At 45.2% G+C, this 22,242-nt stretch overlaps 1 protein-coding gene across 1 annotated transcript in view; it reads left to right on the top strand.

The window, feature by feature from the left end:
• LOC109872102 (adhesion G-protein coupled receptor V1) overlaps positions 1-22,242 on the top strand; it is a 280,286-nt gene that overhangs the window by 244,588 nt on the left and 13,456 nt on the right. Inside the window, exon 87 of the mRNA XM_031817533.1 lies at positions 12,008-12,129. Within this exon, the coding sequence (XP_031673393.1) occupies positions 12,008-12,129 (122 nt within the window). The remainder of the gene's footprint in view (positions 1-12,007; positions 12,130-22,242) is intronic.

Here is a 22,242-nt window from a genome sequence, read left to right as displayed (position 1 = left end):
GTAGAGCAGGCAGATCCACCGTCCCTCACAAACACACACACACAAACACCTACATACACAACTACACCCCCATACACAACCACATTGTGCTGTTTTGGCTGACTCAGCATGCCTCTGACACTGCAGCCGTCTGTTCCTCGGGGCTTAGCACCCTGACACCTGAGGGGCACACTATAACACCCTCGCCAAACACACACACCAGGGGAGGGGTAATAGCAGTACAGCGATGTCAGTAAACAGGTTTTCAACAGCCTCTAAAGCTCCTTATTTACGCTGGCTGGGAGAGAGGCATGGCTCACTCTATTAAAAGCAGCAGACTCATTGAGAGTGTGTAAGGCACAGACACAGAGGGCGGAGGTGTCCTTGAGGTGTGTCTGTGTGGGCGTGTGTGTGCCACTTGTGTGTGCCACTTGTGTGTGTGCACTTGTGTGTGTTTGTGTACTTTATTTGTGTGTGTGTGTGGCTCGAAGTGTGTCCCTTGGAAGTTCCCTGCTGCAGGAGCCTGCTTCACAGGAACAGAAGGTGACTCCATGCCCCCCTGCTCCCCAACCCCCAACTATTGTCCTTTTAGAAAATAGAAAATCTTTCAAGCAAATGGAAAGAGGTTCAACTTCATCAAAGGTTTTTTATTCACCAGCCTTCTCATGAAGGACGATGATACAGAACATTTTCACAAAATAGCCCATTTCCTGCCTTGCCCCAGTCTCCCCTCCTACTACAGCTAATCCTAGCTTCAGTCCTCCTCGACGTTGTTTGCCAGTCAGTGCACCCATCTGGTATCATGTTACCACGATTTCATTCTCTGGTGAACCCTCTTTTAATTCGCAAACACCATGCAAATAGCAAATACAGGCCTATTTATACCCCATGCAAATACAGGCCTGTTTAAACCACATGCAAATACAGGCCTGTTTAAACCCCAGGCAAATACAGGCCTGTTTAAACACCATTCAAGTACCGGCCTGTATAAAGAGGGCCACAGTCCTCACATGCTCGATTGAGGACACGACACAAAGCATTTTACTTTCCCTTGTAAACAGACATTACATTTCAATGTTGTGTTTTCATTGGATATAGTTTTAGTATTGTACGCTATACGTTTTCTTCAGTCCTCTATTGGGAAATGACTGGTTCATTTCAATATGAAGCTCTTCTCTAGGCTCATCAAATTTCAAGTTTAATTAGTTGTATGCATGTGACACATGGTATACACCATCCCCCAAAAAATCTTACTTGCAGTTTCCTTCTAGACAATGCAACAACAATAAGAATGAATAAAAGGTAAGAATACAAACTTAACGTAAATGGCTCAGTAGAATATACACTGCTCAAAAAAATAAAGGGAACACTGAAACAACACAATGTAACTCCAAGTCAATCACACTTCTGTGAAATCAAACTGTCCACTTAGGAAGCAACACTGATTGACAATACATTTCACATGCTGGTGTGCAAATGGAATAGACAACAGGTGGAAATTATAGGCAATTAGCAAGACACCCCCAATAAAGGAGTGGTTCTGCAGGTGGTGACCACAGACCACTTCTCAGTTCCTATGCTTCCTGGCTGATGTTTTGGTCACTTTTGAATGCTGGCGGTGCTTTCACTCTAGTGGTAGCATGAGACGGAGTCTACAACCCACACAAGTGGCTCAGGTAGTGCAGCTCATCCAGAATGGCACATCAATACGAGCTGTGGCAAGAAGGTTTGCTGTGTCTGTCAGCATGGTGTCCAGAGCATGGAGGCGCTACCAGGAGACAGGCCAGTACATCAGGAGACGTGGAGGAGGCCGTAGGAGGGCAACAACCCAGCAGCTACCTCCGCCTTTGTGCAAGGAGGAGCAGGAGGAGCACTGGCAGAGCCCTTCAAAATGACCTCCAGCAGGCCACAAATGTGCATGTGTCTGCTCAAACGGTCAGAAACAGACTCCATGAGGGTGGTATGAGGGCCCGACGTCCACAGGTGGGGGTTGTGCTTACAGCCCAACACCGTGCAGGACGCTTGGCATTTGCCAGAGAACACCAAGATTGGAAATTTCGCCACTGGCGCCCTGTGCTCTTCACAGATGAAAGCAGGTTCACACTGAGCACAAGTGACAGACGTGACAGTCTGGAGACGCCGTGGAGAACGTTGTTCTGCCTGCAACATCCTCCAGCATGACCGGTATATGAGACCATATGCTGGTGCGGTTGGCCCTGGGTTCCTCCTAATGCAAGACAATGCTAGACCTCATGTGGCTGGAGTGTGTCAGCAGTTCCTGCAAGAGGAAGGCATTGATGCTATGGATTGGCCCGCCCGTTCCCCAGACCTGAATCCAATTGAGCACATCTGGGACATCATGTCTCGCTCCATCCACCAACGCCACGTTGCACCACAGACTGTCCAGGAGTTGGCGGATGCTTTAGTCCAGGTCCGCCACCTCATCAGGAGCATGCCCAGGCATTGTAGGGAGGTCATATAGGCAGGTGGAGGCCAAACACACTACTGAGCCTAATTTTGACTTGTTTTAAGGACATTACATCAAAGTTGGATCAGCCTGTAGTGTGGTTTTCCACCTTAATTTTGAGTGTGACTCCAAATCCAGACATCCATGGGTTGATACATTTGATTTCCATTGAACATTTTTGTGTGGTTTTGTTGTCAGCACATTCACTATGTAAAGAAAAAAGTATTTAATAAGAATATTTCATTAATTCAGATCTAGGATGTGTTATTTTAGTGTTCCCTTAATTTTTTTGAGCAGTGTATATATATTTTTTGCATAATATAGGAAGGCACAATTTATAGTCCAATATTTACACATGTATTGGGGAATGAGGCATTGGGGGTCAAGTGTTTAAATTGTGCAGTATTTAGCAATCATAATAATAGTTGTGTGTGTGCGTGCGTGCATGCGTGCGTGCTAAGGTGGGTGCTAAGCTGCGTGTGCTCGCGGGCTAAGGTGCGGAGAATCAGAGCAGGTGCTCAGTCCAGTTCAAGTGTTCAGCAGTCGGATGGCTTGTAGATAGAAACTGTCTCCTCAGTGGTTCCTTCCTCAGGCACCGTTTCAAGTAGATGTCATGGATGGGTGGGAGCACGGTCCCAGTGATGTACTGGGCCGTCTTCACCCTCTGGAGGGCCTTGCGGTAGTCCATGTCAAGTCCTTGGTGATGTAGATGCCAAGGAACTTAAAACTGCCGACTCTCTCTGCTGTAGTCCCGTTGATGTGGATCATCAGGATTTGGCCATTTGAGAATTGATGTGACAAAGTAGCTGCGGGCTCCACTACAAACAGACACAGATGGCACCCTATTTCCTATAGGGCCCATAGGGCGCTGGTCAAAAGTAGTGCACTATGTAGGGAATAGGGTGCCATTTGGGACGCAGACACAGACATATTCCTGGTTGGTCTCCGACGTCTCTGTCTGGATGGGTCTGTAGAACCCAAGACTGTAGGATGAGAAGCTGGCGAGGACGCCAAGATGGATTCTTATTTGTGCCCAGAAAGGCTTGATATGCAGACATGTAGGTAACTGCCAAACGAAGGAATCACCAACCTGAAGTGTCTTAAAGAGCATTGGGCCTCCAGAACAGCTTCAATGTGCCTTGTCATAGATTGTGTCTGAAACTCTATTGGAGGGATGAGACACCATTCTTCCACGAGAAATTCTGTGGATGGTTTTGTTGATGGTGTTGGAAAACAAGGTCTCAGTCAGCACAACAGAATCTCCCGTAAGTGTTCAATTAGGTTGAGATCTGGTGACTGAGATATATATATATATATATATATATATATATATACACACACACACACACACACACACACACACACACACACACACACACACACACACACACACACACACACACACACACACACACACAGTACATACACACACCCTTTTGATCCCTCTTTCACTGAGATATCTTCTTCTAGCCATGGTAGCCAAAATAATGGGCATCTGGACATTTTTATACATAACCCTAAGCATGATGGGATGTTAATTGCTTAATTAACTCAGGAACCACACCTGTGTTGAAGCACCTGCTTTCAATATACTTTGTTTATCTCATTTACTTGTTTCCTTTTTTTTGGCAGTTACCTGTAGCCACTGTAGTAGAGAGAGAGGATGCCGTATTTTTATCAGTGGCCAGACAACACTAAAGCGGCCAGTGGAACGGCATTACGATGCCACTGGGCGCTACGTGCAGATTAATACCACTAATGGTCGGCCCAGAGATTTGAGAGGAGGTAACAGCCACAATTTCCCTCTGCTCTTTAACCCTGATAGACAGTTACTGAGATAAACACATTGGGATGGATCTTAGACCATTCCTCCATACAGAGTCCTTCCAGATCCTTGATAGCCTTCGTTTTAATGGGTTTCAAGTCTGGAGACTGAGAGGGCCATTGCAAAATGTTGAATTTGTGGCCAATTAACCATTTCTTTGTGGATTTTGATCTGTGCTTGGGGTTATTGTCTTGCTGGAAGATCCACTTGTGCCCAAGTTTCAGCCTCCTGGCAGAGGCGACCAGGTTTTGGGGAAAAATGTTCTAGTACTGGTTAAAGTTCATGATGCCGTTGACCTTAACAAGAGCTCCAGGACCAGTGGAAGCAAAATATCCTCATAACATCAACATTACTAGTTGACATTGTGAATGGGGTTCTTTTCTGCTTATGCATTCTCATTTCGACGTAAAACCCACCACCGGTGTGCGTGGCCAAAGAGCTCTATTTTCATGTCATCTGATCAATGCACCGCTTCCAATTGCCAATGTTATTTCGCCAAATCCAGGCATGTACATTTGTTGGAATTGTATTAGTATAAAATAATATAATATTTGAATTATTTTATTGAATCAGTAATTTTTGCTCATTTTTATCAAGGATGTCAAAAATGTCGGACCCCACTGTATATCAAGAGGTCCTTACTGCTGTGCCACAGTTCCTGAGTCACGGGGCAAGGTGTGCTTGCCAGACAATATCTACCTTTGATGCAATGACCAGTGTGCACCTTTAACTGTCAACCTAGAGCACAATAACACATCTCATGCTACTCTGTCTTTATGGCAGTGTTCCATGACTGCACTTTGAACTTCAACAGGAGTCTGCCAAGAATGAGGAAATTAACCAATGCATTCTAGATTATGTGTAGAATACGTTGATAGCAGCACATTCACATGTCCTTATTTGAACACTTGATCCTTCTTGTTGATGTTTTGTTTTAATGTCCTTGAACTTCCGAGTTGTTTTCGGGGTGTGTTCATTAGTGCAAACAGTATCTAAACGGAAAATGTTTTGCCACAAAACAATTGTGTTTCTTCATGGAGAAGTTCAATTTAGCCTGTCCTCGTTTCGGCCCTCTTGCCTCTGTTTGTTTTCAAGTGAATACACCCCATATGAGTCTGGGTCTGTTGATGAAGGCCCAATCTCTATTGATAATACACTACCCACAAATCCTCCTGCTACTGTAATTACTATAAATACCACAGCAATGATAGGATTCGGGGTGCAATCACTGGGCCTAGACAGGCTGTCACCAGCCATTGGAGGGGTCACCCAAACAGCAGACCACCTTTTTAATCTCAAATTACAGCCCATGGTTAAATACTCTGTTATCTAAGGGTATGGACGGATCAAATCTGTCCTCCCACCACTTCCCCTTGTACTGAAACAGCCTCAACTTCCAGCTCACATTATGTTTATGATATATTTTAATTAGGGCACTGTCAGACTTTCCAAGAGTATGAGGAACATTTACAGCCATCTCTAGTGTTGATAATATTTTATGAAGTACAATGTTGAGTATCTTTTCATTATCTAATGTGGATTGCCTCCTTTCTTATCATTGCACTATTAACAACACTTAACAACCTTGCTATTGGATTGCATGGGCAGAATCTGCACAATGTTATCATTATATAATGTCATCTCACTGCTTCACACAGAATGGCTATGACTGACAGTTTGATTGCATAGGCTGATAAAAACAATAAAACCATGGTGATGGTTGTGTTCCAAACCGATTGACCTTAGTAAAGGTCAGTGTTTATACATTACCAGTATATACTTATTTATTATCTCATTATTATACAGTACAATTTAGGAAGCCCCTGCTGATTATTTAAGAGAAAAGAGCCAACCAACACTAGGTTAGATTTGCCTTCTAGAATCCCAGAGGGGGATTTGTGAGTCTGCCATGTAGATGTGATGACACGTTCCATTTCCCTCCTGGCTGACTCTTCCACGTTAGTACAGCAGGCCGGTAGCCAGATCCTACTGGACTGCCCAGCCACAGGACTCACACAGGAAGGCTTGGGAGAGAGTTTTGCAAGACCACATACACACAACCATGCATGAACGCTCACATAACCACGCACATACAAACGATCAATTCATAACCACCGTATTACTCAAAGGGTAGGTGTGTTGCATTGTGACAGCTGGTGACCCCTCTGTGACCCATACTCCACACAGTTTGTCTTCTCACACTGAGAAGCCTGTCAGTCCAAATATACAGGGGTCCTTTTTCTCTTCTGATCTTGCCCAGCAAAGGGATCCCTCCCTATTTTCCTCTGGAGACTGTTTAACACAATCCTTTTGGATAGAAGTGGGCACTTTGTGTTGGTTTCTCTCTATTCCATAACATTTGTGCGTTCCAGGGAGAGAGAGAGAGAGAGAGACGGAGAGAGGGGAGGCTCTGGATAAGCGTGTCTGTTAAATGACTGTAATGTAAGCATGAAGGAAGTGTGAGTTTAAGAGAGGGGAGATCAGAAGAGAGTAGAAAAAAACCATCAATGCGGTGATAGACTGTCCTCCACTGTGTTATGTTGTGCCGTACTGCTCCGCTAATCTGAGTCTTCCATTCACCACTTTCTCCTTGCTCCTTCTCAGCACCTCTCCATATCACAAAGCTCTGTGGCACATCATACACAACTCCACCCCGGCTAGCTAGCACACATTCTACATAATGGTAATAGGGCTTTATTAGCCTGGGCCTGGCTAGCTAGCACACAGCCTCCATTATGGTAATGGGGCTTTATTAGCCTAGGCCTGGCTAGCTAACACAGCCTCCATAATGGTAATGGGGCTTTATTAGCCTGGGCCTGGCTAGCTAACACAGCCTCCATAATGGTAATGGGGCTTTATTAGCCTGGGCCTGGATAGTTAACACACAGCCTCCATTATGGTAATGGGGCTTTATTAGCCTAGGCCTGGCTAGCTAACACAGCCTCCATAATGGTAATGGGGCTTTATTAGCCTGGGCCTGGCTAGCTAACACAGCCTCCATAATGGTAATGGGGCTTTATTAGCCTGGGCCTGGCTAGCTAACACAGCCTCCATAATGGTAATGGGGCTTTATTAGCCTGGGCCTGGCTAGCTAACACAGCCTCCATAATGGTAATGGGGCTTTATTAGCCTGGGCCTGGCTAGCTAACACAGCCTCTGTGTTCTCAACAAGCTAGGACGGCCGCTAAACGATACATGTAAATGTCAGATCTCTCTTATTCTTTTCCTCTCTGTGTGTTCCTGGGTTAGTGTGATTCTGGGTCAGTTGAACATTTTCCTCACTAATGGTTCAGGTTAGGATCTAGCTGATCCTAGATCTGTACTTGGAGGAAACTTCAACCAATGGCGTAGGGGAGAAGGTTTAGAAAGCTGTATGCCTCAGCTGAGAGTGGTTCAAGGCCAGTGCACATGGTTTAGGAGACAAACTCTCTCTGACCTCCTCGAGCATGCTGAAATCAATGCTTTTAGTTTCACTGTAGATCTGCTTCAAATCTCCAGCGAACCCCTGAGACTAACGCACACACACACACACATCGTTCTCGGCGCGCCTTCCTTCTTCCCCCACATCTTTTTTTACATTTTATTTCACCTTTATTTAACCAGGTAGGCTAGTTGAGAACACCTTTATTTAACCAGGTAGGCTAGTTGAGAACACCTTTATTTAACCAGGTAGGCTAGTTGAGAACACCTTTATTTAACCAGGTAGGCTAGTTGAGAACACCTTTATTTAACCAGGTAGGCTAGTTGAGAACACCTTTATTTAACCAGGTTAGCGACCTGGCCAAGATAAAGCATAGCAGTGTGAACAGACAACAACACAGAGTTACACATGGAGTAAACAATAAACAAGTCAATAAAATAGTAGAAAAAAAATAATCTATCTACATTGTGTGCAAAAGGCATGAGGATGTAGGCAATAAATAGGAGTGAATAATTACAATTTAGCAGGACTGAAGACTTTCAAATCGCTTTGAGCCCCTGTACCAGCTGTCTTCTGCCGGGGGCTTGGGTGTTCCCTCCATGGCTGTGGATGCTCCCCCAGCTAACTGCCTGTGCACAGCCTGGACCACCGCTGCCCCCTCTGCTGGACCATAATCTCTGGATCAGCTCTGCCCCTCTGGCTGTTGTGGGCTGCACGCAGCTGGTGACTGCAGCCCTCAGGTGAGGTTTGTGGCTCTGGCCTCGCAATCTTCTTCGAGGCCTGGCAGAGGCCAGATCATTCCGGCAATTGTGATAGGGAGTTCGATGGTGAGGCATATATCTGGGCTTGTGGCAAAGACTGTGCTTTCCTGGGGCAAAAGTTCAGTATATCACCAGGTTGCTTCCTGAGGTTATGAGTCAGTCACTGGGGATTGATACTGTCATGGTTCATGTGGGGTCTCCACTTGACACCAACAAATGCCCCATGGGTTCCTGGATCCTTTCACAGAATTATAAGGCTGCGTTGAGACAATAACTTATCAATGACCCAAGTCCAGCTCTTTTAATCCCTACCATTGTGTCGCTGAGTCATCATAATGCTTCAGCACATATACATTATCCCAGGGGCATTGGAAGACACCATGTAAGTAACCTAAAGTATGTCCCTCTTACTGCCCTGAATGCCTCTGCTGATCCTATAGCTATTGTATGCAGTAATCATATGCCTATGAACCAGAGTAATACTGTTAGCACTGAAGTGGTGTGCCCTAGTAGGAAGTCCACTGTGAAACTCACCCTGGAAAGATACAAATATTTATTTTTATTTTACCTTTATTTAACCAGGTAGGCCAGTTGAGAACAAGTTCTCATTTACAACTGCCACCTGGCCAAGATAAAGCAAAGCAGTGCGACAAAAACAACAACACAGAGTTACACATAGGATAAACAAATGTACAGTCAATAACACACTAGAAAAATCTGTATACAGTGTGTGCAAATGAAGTAAGGAGGTAAGGCAATAAATAGGCCATGGTGGCGAAGTAATTACAATTTAGCAATTAACACGAGTGATAGATGTGCAGATGAGGATGTGCAAGTAGAAATACTCCTGTGAAAAAGAGCAGAGCAACAAATATGGGGAGTAGGTAGTTGGTTGGATGGGCTATTAACAGATGGGCTATGTACAGCTGCAGTGATCGGTAAGCTGCTCTGACAGTTGATGCTTAAAGTTAGTGAGGGAGATAAGTCTCCAACTGTCTCCAAGTGATTTTTGGAATTCGTTCCAGTCATTGGCAACAGAGAACTGGCAGGAAAGGCAGCCAAAGAGGTGTTGGCTTTAGCGATGACCAGTGAAATATACCTGCTGGAGCGCCTACTACGGGTGGGTGTTGCTATGGTGACCAGTGAGGTGAGATAAGGTGGAGCTTTAGAGACTTATAGATGACCTGGAGCCAGTGGGTTTGGCGACGAATATGTAGCAAGGACCAGCCAACGAGAGCATACAGGTCGCAGTGGTGGGTAGTATATGGGGCTTTGGTTACAAAACGGATGGCACTGTGATAGACTGCATCCAATTTGCTGAGTAGAGTGTTGGAGGCTATTTTGAAAATGACATCGCTGAAGTCAAGGATTGGTAGGATAGTCAGTTTTACAACAGTATGTTTGGCAGCATGAGGGAAGGAGGCGTTGTTGCGAAATAGGAAGCCGATTCTAGTTTTAATTTTGGATTGGAGATGCTTAATGTGAGTCTAGAAGCACAGTTTACAGTCTAGCCAGACACCCAAGTATTTATAGTTGACTTCACTAATTTGGGCTATTTTGTGGATGTCCATTATATTAAATCCAAATAAAAAATGGCAAGGGGGGTGAATACTTTTGCAAGGCACTGTAGCTGCTGCCTTGGACCCACTCAACATCCCTGTCATTATACAGTCGCTCTTTGTGCTCCCTGTGATTAACACGCTAGGTATTAATGAGCACAGAAACAAAACACTTTCTCTCTCTCTATCTCCATCTCTCCCCCCCCTCTCTCTCTATCTCCATATCTTCCTCCCTCTCTCTCTCTATCTCCATCTCTTCCCCCTCTCTCTCTCTCTATCTCCATCTCTTCCCCCCCTCTCTCTATCTCCATATCTTCCTCCCTCTCTCTCTCTATCTCCATATCTTCCTCCCCCTCTCTCTCTCTCTATCTCCATCTCTCCCCCCCCTCTCTCTCTATCTCCATCTCTTCCCCCACTCTCTCTCTCTATCTCCATATCTTCCCCCTCTCTCTCTCTCTATCTCCATATCTTCCTCCCTCTTTCTCTCCATCTCCATCTCTTCCCCCCTCTCTCTCTCTCTCTCTTGCTGTATGGATGCACTGCACCTTCAGGCCTGCTAATATAGAGGGGGTTCAGGCCTGCTCTGAGAAGTTTTCTATTCCAGTGCTTAGCCATAACCATGGTTCTCCTGTCTGTCTGTCTTTCTAAAGAAGTCAGGGCCCGAGTCTGACAGGGTTAGAGATATGGGTATGATGTGCCATATTCTGTCCAGTATATCATCTCCCTGGTATAGCATCACCCTGGTATATTATCTACATGTTATATCATTACCCTGGTATAGCATCACCCTGGTATATTATCTCCCTGATATATCATCTCCCTGGTATATCATCTCCCTGGTATAGCATCTCCCTGGTATAGTATCACCCTGGTATATTATCTACATGTTATATCATTACCCTGGTATAGCATCACCCTGGTATATTATCTCCCTGATATATCATCTCCCTGGTATATCATCTCCCTGGTATAGCATCTCCCTGGTATAGCATCACCCTGGTATATTATCTACGTGGTATATCATTACCCTGGAATAGCATCACCCTGGTATATTATCTCCCTGGTATATCATTACCATGGTATAGCATCAACCTGGTATAGCATCACCCTGTTATATTATCTCCCTGGTATAGCATCACCCTGGTATATTATCTATGTGGTATATCATTACCCTGGTATAGCATCACCCTGGTATAGCATCTCCCTGGTATATAATTACCATGGTATAGCATCACCCTGGTATATTATCTACATGGTATATCATTACCCTGGTATCGCATCACCCTGGTATATTATCTCCCTGGTATATCATTACCATGGTATAGCATCAACCTGGTATATTATCTACGTGGTATATCATTACCCTGGTATAGCATCTACCTGGTATAGCATCTTCATGGTCAAGCATCACCCTGGTATATTCTCTACCTGGTATATATTCTACCTGGTATATTATCTACCTGGTATATTATCTACCTGGTATGGCTCTGTCCCCTATCTGTTTTGGTCAGTTCTGTCTGTGGGTTACCAGGACCACTCACTTTTAGGTCCTACCAGCATGTGTAGGGACTGCTTACAGCCCAGTCTTAGCTGAGCACTTGGCACAGCGTCCAGTCAGTGCACGTGTGCGTTCGTGGTTGTGGGAGTATGTTCGTGCGTGGAGACAGGTTTACTGTACCAGGCAGCCCTGTGCCAGGATCTGTGACCTACAGTAAAGCCTCCAGATTAAGAGTGGCTTCATTTAACCAGCCCTAAGGGCCTGGTCTTTGGTCTCTGCCCCGGTCCCAGCTCACTACACTATACTGGGCCACAGCCAGGCCTGGACAGAGAGCAGAGATCATTTAGAACACTCTGAACTTTTAGGAAAAACTCCCAATTTCTGATCATCATAGAATGAATACATTATATTTGACCTAAGAATGTCATTATATGGGTGTGTGTCTGTGTGTGTTAACTGTGTATTAGAGTGACTCTGCACTGTTGTGTGTGTTTCAGAGGTGCCCATGGTGCTGTACCTGTTTGCCCTGGTGTCCCTGGTGTTGCTGTGGGCAGGACTACACATGGGCTACAGATACCTGTGGATGCTCATCCTCTACGTCATCTTCAACCTCCTGCTGGTAAGGTATCATCATTGTGTGTGTCTTATTGACTCTCTATTTCTGTCAAAACTTAAGGAAAATCTTTCTTAGTTTTGTAAATGTTACAACAGCACACTTAGATACAGCAACTTCCTAGATACTTGAGAGGCCAGATGTGTAGACATTGGCGTAATAACTCTCCTCAGGTTCAGTAACTCTCCTCAGGTTCAGTAACTCTCCTCAGGTTCAGTAACTCTCCTCAGGTTTGTTTTTGCCAGTGTGTGTGAGTGCAGAATAGCCTCTCTCCTTCTCAAAGCTCATAGCTCTCTGGAGGCACACCGGTACTATGTATTGATCCCTTAAAGGGACACACACACACACGTGGGGCCCAACAGTGCAGTGGCTTAAAGGGATACTTTGAGATTTTGGCAATGAGGCCCTTTATCTACTTCCCCAGAATCAGATGAACTCATGGATATCATTTTTATGTCTTTGCTTGTGGTTTGAAGGAAGTTGCTAACCATCGCTAGCACAATTTCTAACTAGCATTAGCACAATGCCTAGAAGTCTAGCTAGCAGATACCCATAGACTTCCAGTCATTGTGCTAACACTAGTTAGCATTGGCTAGCAAAACTACCTCTAAATGTCTTATACTGGACACAGAGACATAAAAATGGTGTCCACGAGTACATCGGACTCTGGGGAAGTAGATCAAGGGCATTTTAAGTATCATTTTAAGCCACTGCACTGTTGGGCCCTGTGTGTGTGTGTGCGCGCGTGTGTGTTGGTCTATTGATGTGTGTGGGCGTGTGCCTGCATGCCTTGATGTGTGTGTGCTTGTGTGTGCTTGTGTGTGCTTGTGTGTGCGTGTGTGTGTGTGTGTGTGTGTGTGTGTGTGTGTGTGTGTGTGTGTGTGTGTGTGTGTGTGTGTGTGTGTGTGTGATGAAGGGTGTTCAAGTTGCCTTTGAAGCCAAACTTTTGATGTCTGGCCCTGCCAGTGTGAGTTCTATTTGAGTGAAGATAGCATGAGGACTATCGTAGATACTGTATCTCCAGAGAGTGGCGGCCAGACCACTCTCTCAGTACTCTCAGTACAGAGTGGGAATGCATATCAAAGAGGGTGAGACTGAGAGAGGAGACGGGGCCATTCGTAAGATGGAGAGAACTTAATCATCAGGTACTTCTGTACAGCGTTGTATGATCTACAGCCACTAGTACTTAACATCTTGTTTAATAACGGTTGCATAACTGACAATGTGCTGAAAGATGTTTGAACTATTAATGCCTACTTCATTGTCTGTTGCTAGTTGAGGGTAGGTTCCACACACGTAAAGTAAGTGTATAATTTTATTTTTGTATTTATTTTATTTACAACATTCAAACAATTGTTGCATTAGTTAGGCGGTGGACTGGACAGCGGCATAATTGTTCTTTTAGACCTTCTTTTAAGACCTTTCAGACCTCCTTGTGAATGTCTCTGTTAGCTGTCAATTTTTCTCCCAGACGTCATTTGTCCATTAAGTCACACAGGTCCGTGGCTCTATGTAGATGACCCCCGGCTCAATAAGCTGCAGACATCAAAATCAAATCAAATTGTATTAGTCACATGCGCCGAATACAACAGGTGGTAAGGTAGACCTTACAGTGAAATGCTGAATACAACAGGTGGTAAGGTAGACCTTACAGTGAAATGCTGAATACAACAGGTGGTAAGGTAGACCTTACAGTGAAATGCTGAATACAACAGGTGGTAAGGTAGACCTTACAGTGAAATGCTGAATACAACAGGTGGTAAGGTAGACCTTACAGTGAAATGCTGAATACAACAGGTGGTAAGGTAGACCTTACAGTGAAATGCTGAATACAACAGGTGGTAAGGTAGACCTTACAGTGAAATGCTGAATACAACAGGTGGTAAGGTAGACCTTACAGTGAAATGCTGAATACAACAGGTGGTAAGGTAGACCTTACAGTGAAATGCTGAATACAACAGGTGGTAAGGTAGACCTTACAGTGAAATGCTGAATACAACAGGTGGTAAGGTAGACCTTACAGTGAAATGCTGAATACAACAGGTGGTAAGGTAGACCTTACAGTGAAATGCTGAATACAACAGGTGGTAAGGTAGACCTTACAGTGAAATGCTGAATACAACAGGTGGTAAGGTAGACCTTACAGTGAAATGCTGAATACAACAGGTGGTAAGGTAGACCTTACAGTGAAATGCTGAATACAACAGGTGGTAAGGTAGACCTTACAGTGAAATGCTGAATACAACAGGTGGTAAGGTAGACCTTACAGTGAAATGCTGAATACAACAGGTGGTAAGGTAGACCTTACAGTGAAATGCTTACTTACAAACCCCTAAACAACAGTGCAGTTAAAAAAAAAAGACAGATAAGAATGAGAGATAAAAGTAACAAGTAATTAAAGAGCAGCAGTAAGAATGTGCAATATATACAGGGGGGTGCCGGTACAGAGTCAATGTGCGAGGGCACCGGTTAGTTGAGGTAGTATATACATGTAGGTAGAGTTATTAAAGTGACTATGCATAGATAATAACAGAGAGTATCAGCAGTGTAAAACGGGGGGAGGCAATGCAAATAGTCTGAGTAGCCATTTGACTAGATGTTCAGGAGTCTTATGGCTTGGGGGTAGAAGCTGTTTAGAAGCCTCTTGGACCCAGACTTGGCGCTCCGGTACTGCTTGCCGTACGGTAGCAGAGAGGAGTATATAACTAATGTGGTTGGAGTCTTTGACAATTTTTAGGGCCTTCCTCTGACCCCGCCTGGTATATAGGTCCTGGATGGCAGGAAGCTTGGCCCCAGTGATGTACTGGGCCGTTCGCACTACCCTCTGTAGTGCCAAGCGGTTGGAGGCCGAGCAGTTGCCATAATAGGCAGTGATGCAACCAGTCAGAATGCTCTCGATGGTGCAGCTATTTGTTTTTTGAGGATCTGAGGACCCATGCCAAATCTTTTCAGTCTCCTGAGGGGGATAGGTTTTGTCATGCCCGCTTGTTTGTTGGTGATGTGGATTCCAAGGAACTTGAAGCTCTCAACCTGCTAAACTACAGCCCCGTCGATGAGAATGGGGGTCGTGCTCTGTCCTCTTTTTCCTATAGTCCACAATCATCTCCTTTGTCTTAAACACGTTAAGGGTCCTTAGCTTACTGATGAGCTTTGAGGGCACTACGGTGTTGAACACTGAGCTGTAGTCAATGATTAGGATTCTCACATAGGTGTGCCTTTTGTCCAGGTGGGAAAGGGCAGTGTGGAGTGCAATAGAGATTGCATCATCTGTGGATCTGTTGGGTCGGTATGCAAATTGGAGTGAGTCTAGGATTTCTGGGATGATGGTGTTGATGTGGGCCATGATCAGCCTTTCAAAGCACTTCATGGCTACAGGTGTGAGTGCTACGAGTCGGCAGTCATTTAGGCAGGTTACCTTAGTGTTCTTGCGCACAGGCACTATGGTGGTCTGCTTAAAACATGTTGGTATTACAGACTCAGACAGGGAAAGGTTGAAAATGTCAGTGAAGACACTTGCCAGTTGGTCAGCGCATGCTCGCAGTACACGTCCTGGTAATCCGTCTGGCCCTGCGGCCTTGTGAATGTTGACCTGTCTAAAGGTCTTACTCACATTGGCTGCGGAGAGCATGATCACACAGTCTTCCGGTACAGCTGGTGCTCTCATGCATGTTTCATTGTTATTTGCCTCAAAGCAAGCATAAAAGTAGTTTAGCTCGTCTGGTAGGCTCGTGTCACTGGGCAGCTCTCAGCTGTACTTCCCTTTGTAGTCTGTAATGGTTTGCAGGCCCTGCCACATCCGACGAGCGTCAGAGCCGGTATAGTACTACTCGATCTTAGTCCTGTATTGACGCTTTGCCTGTTTGATGGTTCATCGGTGGTCATAGCGGGAGCTTCCGGGTTAGAGTACCGCTCCTTGAAAGCAGCAGCTCTAGTCTTTAGCTCAGTGCGGATGCTGGCTGTAATCCATGGCTTCTGGTTGGGGTATGTACGTACAGTCACTGTGGGGACGATGTCATCGATGCACTTATTGATGAAGCCAATGACAGATGTGGTGTACATCTTTTATTTTTTATTTTTTTATTTCACCTTTATTTAACCAGGTAGGCTAGTTGAGAACAAGTTCTCATTTGCAACTGCGACCTGGCCAAGATAAAGCATAGCAGTGTGAACAGACAACTCAGAGTTACACATGGAGTTACACATGGAGTAAACAATTAACAAGTCAATAACACAGTAGAAAAAAAAGGAGAGACTATATACATTGTGTGCAAAAGGCATGAGGAGGTAGACGAATAATTACAATTTTGCAGATTTACACTGGAGTGATAAATGATCAGATGGTCATGTACAGGTAGAGATATTGGTGTGCAAAAGCAGAAAAGTAAATAAATAAAAACAGTATGGGGATGAGGTAGGTAAAAATGGGTGGGCTATTTACCGATAGACTATGTACAGCTGCAGCGATCGGTTTGCTGCTCAGATAGCAGATATTTGAAATTGGTGAGGGAGATAAAAGTCTCCAACTTCAGCGATTTTTGCAATTCGTTCCAGTCACAGGCAGCAGAGAACTGGAAGTAAAGGTGGCCAAATGAGGTGTTGGCTTTAGGGATGATCAGTGAGACCTGCTGGAGCGCGTGCTACGGATGGGTGTTGCCATCGTGACCAGTGAACTGAGATAAGGCGGAGCTTTACCTAGCATGGACTTGTAGATGACCTGGAACTAGTGGGTCTGGCGACGAATATGTAGCGAGGGCCAGCCGACTAGAGCATACAAGTCGCAGTGGTGGGTGGTATAAGGTGCTTTAGTGACAAAACAGATGGCACTGTGATAAACTGCATCCAGTTTGCTGAGTAGAGTGTTGGAAGCAATTTTGTAGATGACATCGCCGAAGTCGAGGATCGGTAGGATAGTCAGTTTTACTAGGGTAAGTTTGGCGGCGTGAGTGAAGGAGGCTTTGTTGCGGAATAGAAAGCTGACTCTTGACTTGATTTTCGATTGGAGATGTTTGATATGAGTCTGGAAGGAGAGTTTACAGTCTAGCCAGACACCTAGGTACTTATAGATGTCCACATATTCAAGGTCGGAACCATCCAGGATGGTGATGCTGGTCAGGCGTGCGGGTGCAGGCAGCGAACGGTTGAAAAGCATGCATTTGGTTTTGCTAGCGTTTAAGAGCAGTTGGAGGCCATGGAAGGAGTGTTGTATGGCATTGAAGCTCGTTTGGAGGTTAAATAGCACAGTGTCCAAGGACGGCCCGGAAGTATATAGAATGGTGTCGTCTGCGTAGAGGTGGATCAGGGAATCGCCCGCAGCAAGAGCAACATCATTGATATATACAGAGAAAAGAGTCGGCCCGAGGATTGAACCCTGTGGCACCCCCATAGAGACTGCCAGAGGACCGGACAGCATGCCCTCCGATTTGACACACTGAACTCTGTCTGCAAAGTAATTGGTGAACCAGGCAAGGCAGTCATCCGAAAAACCGAGGCTACTGAGTCTGCCGATAAGAATATGGTGATTGACAGAGTCGAAAGCCTTGGCAAGGTCGATGAAGACGGCTGCACAGTACTGTCTTTTATCGATGGCGGTTATGATATCGTTTAGTACCTTGAGCGTGGCTGAGGTGCACCTGTGACCGGCTCGGAAACCAGATTGCACAGCGGAGAAGGTACGGTGGGATTCGAGATGTTCAGTGACCTATTTGTTGACTTGGCTTTCGAAGATCTTAGATAGGCAGGGCAGGATGGATATAGGTCTGTAACAGTTTGGGTCCAGGGTGTCTCCCCCTTTGAAGAGGGGGATGACTGCGGCAGCTTTCCAATCCTTGTTGAAGCTTTCGATAATCATGGATTTATCGGTGGTGACCGTGTTACCTAGCCTCAGTGCAGTGGGCAGCTGGGAGGAGGTGCTCTTGTTCTCCATGGACTTCACAGTGTCCCAGAACTTTTTGGAGGTGGAGCTACAGGATGCAAATTTCTGCCTGAAGAAGCTGGCCTTAGCTTTCCTGACTGACTGCGTGTATTGGTTCCTGACTTCCCTGAACAGTTGCATATCGCGGGGACTATTCGATGCTATTGCAGTCCGCCACAGGATGTTTTTGTGCTGGTCGAGGGCAGTCAGGTCTGGAGTGAACCAAGGGCTATATCTGTTCTTAGTTCTGCATTTTTTGAACGGAGCATCTGTCATCTGTGCTAGAAAAACAGTCCTGTAGCTTAGCATCTGCTTCATCTGACCACTTTATTATTGATTCTAGTTACTGGTGCTTCCTGCTTTAGACATTTTTTTGAACTAGGCAAGTCAGTTAAGAGCAAATTCTTATTTACAATGATGGCCTAGGAACAGTGGGTTAAGAGCCTTGTTCAGGGGCAGAACAACAGAGTTTTTCCTTGTCAGCTTGGGGATTCGATCTAGCAACCTTTCAGTTACTGGCCCAACGCTCTAACCACTAGGATACCTGCTGCGGGAAGAATGTCACGATGACAATAACTGATGTGCTTAGAAACCCGAGCCATTCACAAACACCCAACTATGAAGTCATCTGATCAGATGTCCAGCTTTATTTATTTATTTTATTTTATTTATTTTACCTTTATTTAACCAGGTAGGCAAGTTGAGAACAAGTTCTCATTTACAATTGCGACCTGGCCAAGATAAAGCAAAGCAGTTCGACAGATAAAACGACACAGAGTTACACATGGAGTAAAAACAAACATACAGTCAATAATGCAGTATAAACAAGTCTATATACAATGTAAGCAAATGAGGTGAGAAGGGAGGTAAAGGCAAAAAAGGCCATGATGGCAAAGTAAATACAATATAGCAAGTAAAATACTGGAATGGTAGTTTTGCAATGGAAGAATGTGCAAAGTAGAAATAAAAAATAATGGGGTGCAAAGGAGCAAAATAAATAAATAAATTAAAATTAAATACAGTTGGGAAAGAGGTAGTTGTTTGGGCTAAATTATAGGTGGGCTATGTACAGGTGCAGTAATCTGTGAGCTGCTCTGACAGTTGGTGCTTAAAGCTAGTGAGGGAGATAAGTGTTTCCAGTTTCAGAGATTTTTGTAGTTCGTTCCAGTCATTGGCAGCAGAGAACTGGAAGGAGAGGCGGCCAAAGAAAGAATTGGTTTTGGGGGTGACTAGAGAGATATACCTGCTGGAGCGTGTGCTACAGGTGGGAGATGCTATGGTGACCAGCGAGCTGAGATAAGGGGGGACTTTACCTAGCAGGGTCTTGTAGATGACATGGAGCCAGTGGGTTTGGCGACGAGTATGAAGCGAGGGCCAGCCAACGAGAGCGTACAGGTCGCAATGGTGGGTAGTATATGGGGCTTTGGTGATAAAACGGATTGCACTGTGATAGACTGCATCCAATTTGTTGAGTAGGGTATTGGAGGCTATTTTGTAAATGACATCGCCAAAGTCGAGGATTGGTAGGATGGTCAGTTTTACAAGGGTATGTTTGGCAGCATGAGTGAAGGATGCTTTGTTGCGAAATAGGAAGCCAATTCTAGATTTAACTTTGGATTGGAGATGTTTGATATGGGTCTGGAAGGAGAGTTTACAGTCTAACCAGACACCTAAGTATTTGTAGTTGTCCACGTATTCTAAGTCAGAGCCGTCCAGAGTAGTGATGTTGGACAGGCGGGTAGGTGCAGGTAGCGATCGGTTGAAGAGCATGCATTTAGTTTTACTTGTATTTAAGAGCAATTGGAGGCCACGGAAGGAGAGTTGTATGGCATTGAAGCTTGCCTGGAGGGTTGTTAACACAGTGTCCAAAGAAGGGCCGGAAGTATACAGAATGGTGTCGTCTGCGTAGAGGTGGATCAGGGACTCACCAGCAGCAAGAGCGACCTCATTGATGTATACAGAGAAGAGAGTCGGTCCAAGAATTGAACCCTGTGGCACCCCCATAGAGACTGCCAGAGGTCCGGACAGCAGACCCTCCGATTTGACACACTGAACTATCAGAGAAGTAGTTGGTGAACCAGGCGAGGCAATCATTTGAGAAACCAAGGCTGTCGAGTCTGCCGAAGAGGATATGGTGATTGACAGAGTCGAAAGCCTTGGCCAGATCAATGAATACGGCTGCACAGTAATGTTTCTTATCGATGGCGGTTAAGATATCGTTTAGGACCTTGAGCGTGGCTGAGGTGCACCCATGACCAGCTCTGAAACCGGATTGCATAGCAGAGAAGGTATGGTGAGATTCGAAATGGTCGGTAATCTGTTTGTTGACTTGGCTTTCGAAGACCTTAGAAAGGCACGGTAGGATAGATATAGGTCTGTAGCAGTTTGGGTCAAGAGTGTCCCCCCTTTGAAGAGGGGGATGACCGCAGCTGCTTTCCAATCTTTGGGAATCTCAGACGACACGAAAGAGAGGTTGAACAGGCTAGTAATAGGGGTGGCAACAATTTCGGCAGATCATTTTAGAAAGAAAGGGTCCAGATTGTCTAGCCCGGCTGATTTGTAGGGGTCCAGATTTTGCAGCTCTTTCAGAACATCAGCTGAATGGATTTGGGAGAAGGAGAAATGGGGAAGGCTTGGGCGAGTTGCTGTTGGGGGTGCAGTGCTGTTACTCCGGGGTAGGAGTAGCCAGGTGGAAAGCATGGCCAGCCGTAGAAAAATGCTTATTGAAATTCTCAATTATGGTGGATTTATCAGTGGTGACAGTGTTTCCTATCTTCAGTGCAGTGGGCAGCTGGGAGGAGGTGTTCTTATTCTCCATGGACTTTACAGTGTCCCAGAACTTTTTTGAGTTAGTGTTGCAGGAAGCAAATTTCTGCTTGAAAAAGCTAGCCTTGGCTTTTCTAACTGCCTGTGTATAATGATTTCTAGCTTCCCTGAACAGCTGCATATCACGGGGGCTGTTCGATGCTAATGCAGAACGCCATAGGATGTTTTTGTGTTGGTTAAGGGCAGTCAGGTCTGGGGAGAACCAAGGGCTATATCTGTTCCTGGTTCTAAATTTCTTAAATGGGGCATGTTTATTTAAGATGGTTAGGAAGGCATTTTTAAAAAATATCCAGGCATCCTCTACTGACGGGATGAGATCAATATCCTTCCAGGATACCCCGGCCAGGTCGATTAGAAAGGCCTGCTCGCAGAAGTGTTTCAGGGAGCGTTTTACAGTGATGAGTGGAGGTCGTTTGACCGCTGACCCATTACGGATGCAGGCAATGAGGCAGTGATCGCTGAGATCTTGGTTGAAGACAGCAGAGGTGTATTTAGAGGGGAAGTTGGTTAGGATGATATCTATGAGGGTGCCCGTGTTTAAGGTTTTGGGGAGGTACCTGGTAGGTTCATTGATTATTTGTGTGAGATTGAGGGCATCAAGTTTAGATTGTAGGATGGCTGGGGTGTTAAGCATGTTCCAGTTTAGGTCGCCTAGCAGCACGAACTCTGAAGATAGATGGGGGGCAATCAGTTCACATATGGTGTCCAGAGCACAGCTGGGGGCAGAGGGTGGTCTATAGCAGGCGGCAACGGTGAGAGACTTGTTTTTAGAGAGGTGGATTTTTAAAAGTAGAAGTTCAAATTGTTTGGGTACAGACCTGGATAGTAGGACAGAACTCTGCAGGCTATCTTTGCAGTAGATTGCAACACCGCCCCCTTTGGCAGTTCTATCTTGTCTGAAAATGTTGTAGTTTGGAATTAAAATGTCTGAGTTTTTGGTGGTCTTCCTAAGCCAGGATTCAGACACAGCTAGAACATCCGGGTTGGCAGAGTGTGCTAAAGCAGTGAATAGAACAAACTTAGGGAGGAGGCTTCTAATGTTAACATGCATGAAACCAAGGCTATTACGGTTACAGAAGTCGTCAAAAGAGAGCGCCTGGGGAATAGGAGTGGAGCTAGGCACTGCAGGGCCTGGATTCACCTCTACATCGCCAGAGGAACATAGGAGGAGTAGAATAAGGGTACGGCTAAAAGCTATGAGAATTGGTCGTCTAGAACGTCTGGAACATAGAGTAAAAGGAGGTTTCTGGGGGCGATAAAATAGCATCAAGGTATAATGTACAGACAAATGTATGGTAGGATGTGAATACAGTGGAGGTAAACCTAGGTATTGAGTGATGAAGAGAGAGATATTGTCTCTAGAAACATCGTTGAAACCAGGA

The sequence above is a fragment of the Oncorhynchus kisutch genome, linkage group LG3, assembly GCF_002021735.2.
Source record: "Oncorhynchus kisutch isolate 150728-3 linkage group LG3, Okis_V2, whole genome shotgun sequence".
In the NCBI taxonomy this organism is placed as follows: domain Eukaryota; kingdom Metazoa; phylum Chordata; class Actinopteri; order Salmoniformes; family Salmonidae; genus Oncorhynchus; species Oncorhynchus kisutch.
This window is presented reverse-complemented; position numbering and strand designations above follow the sequence as displayed.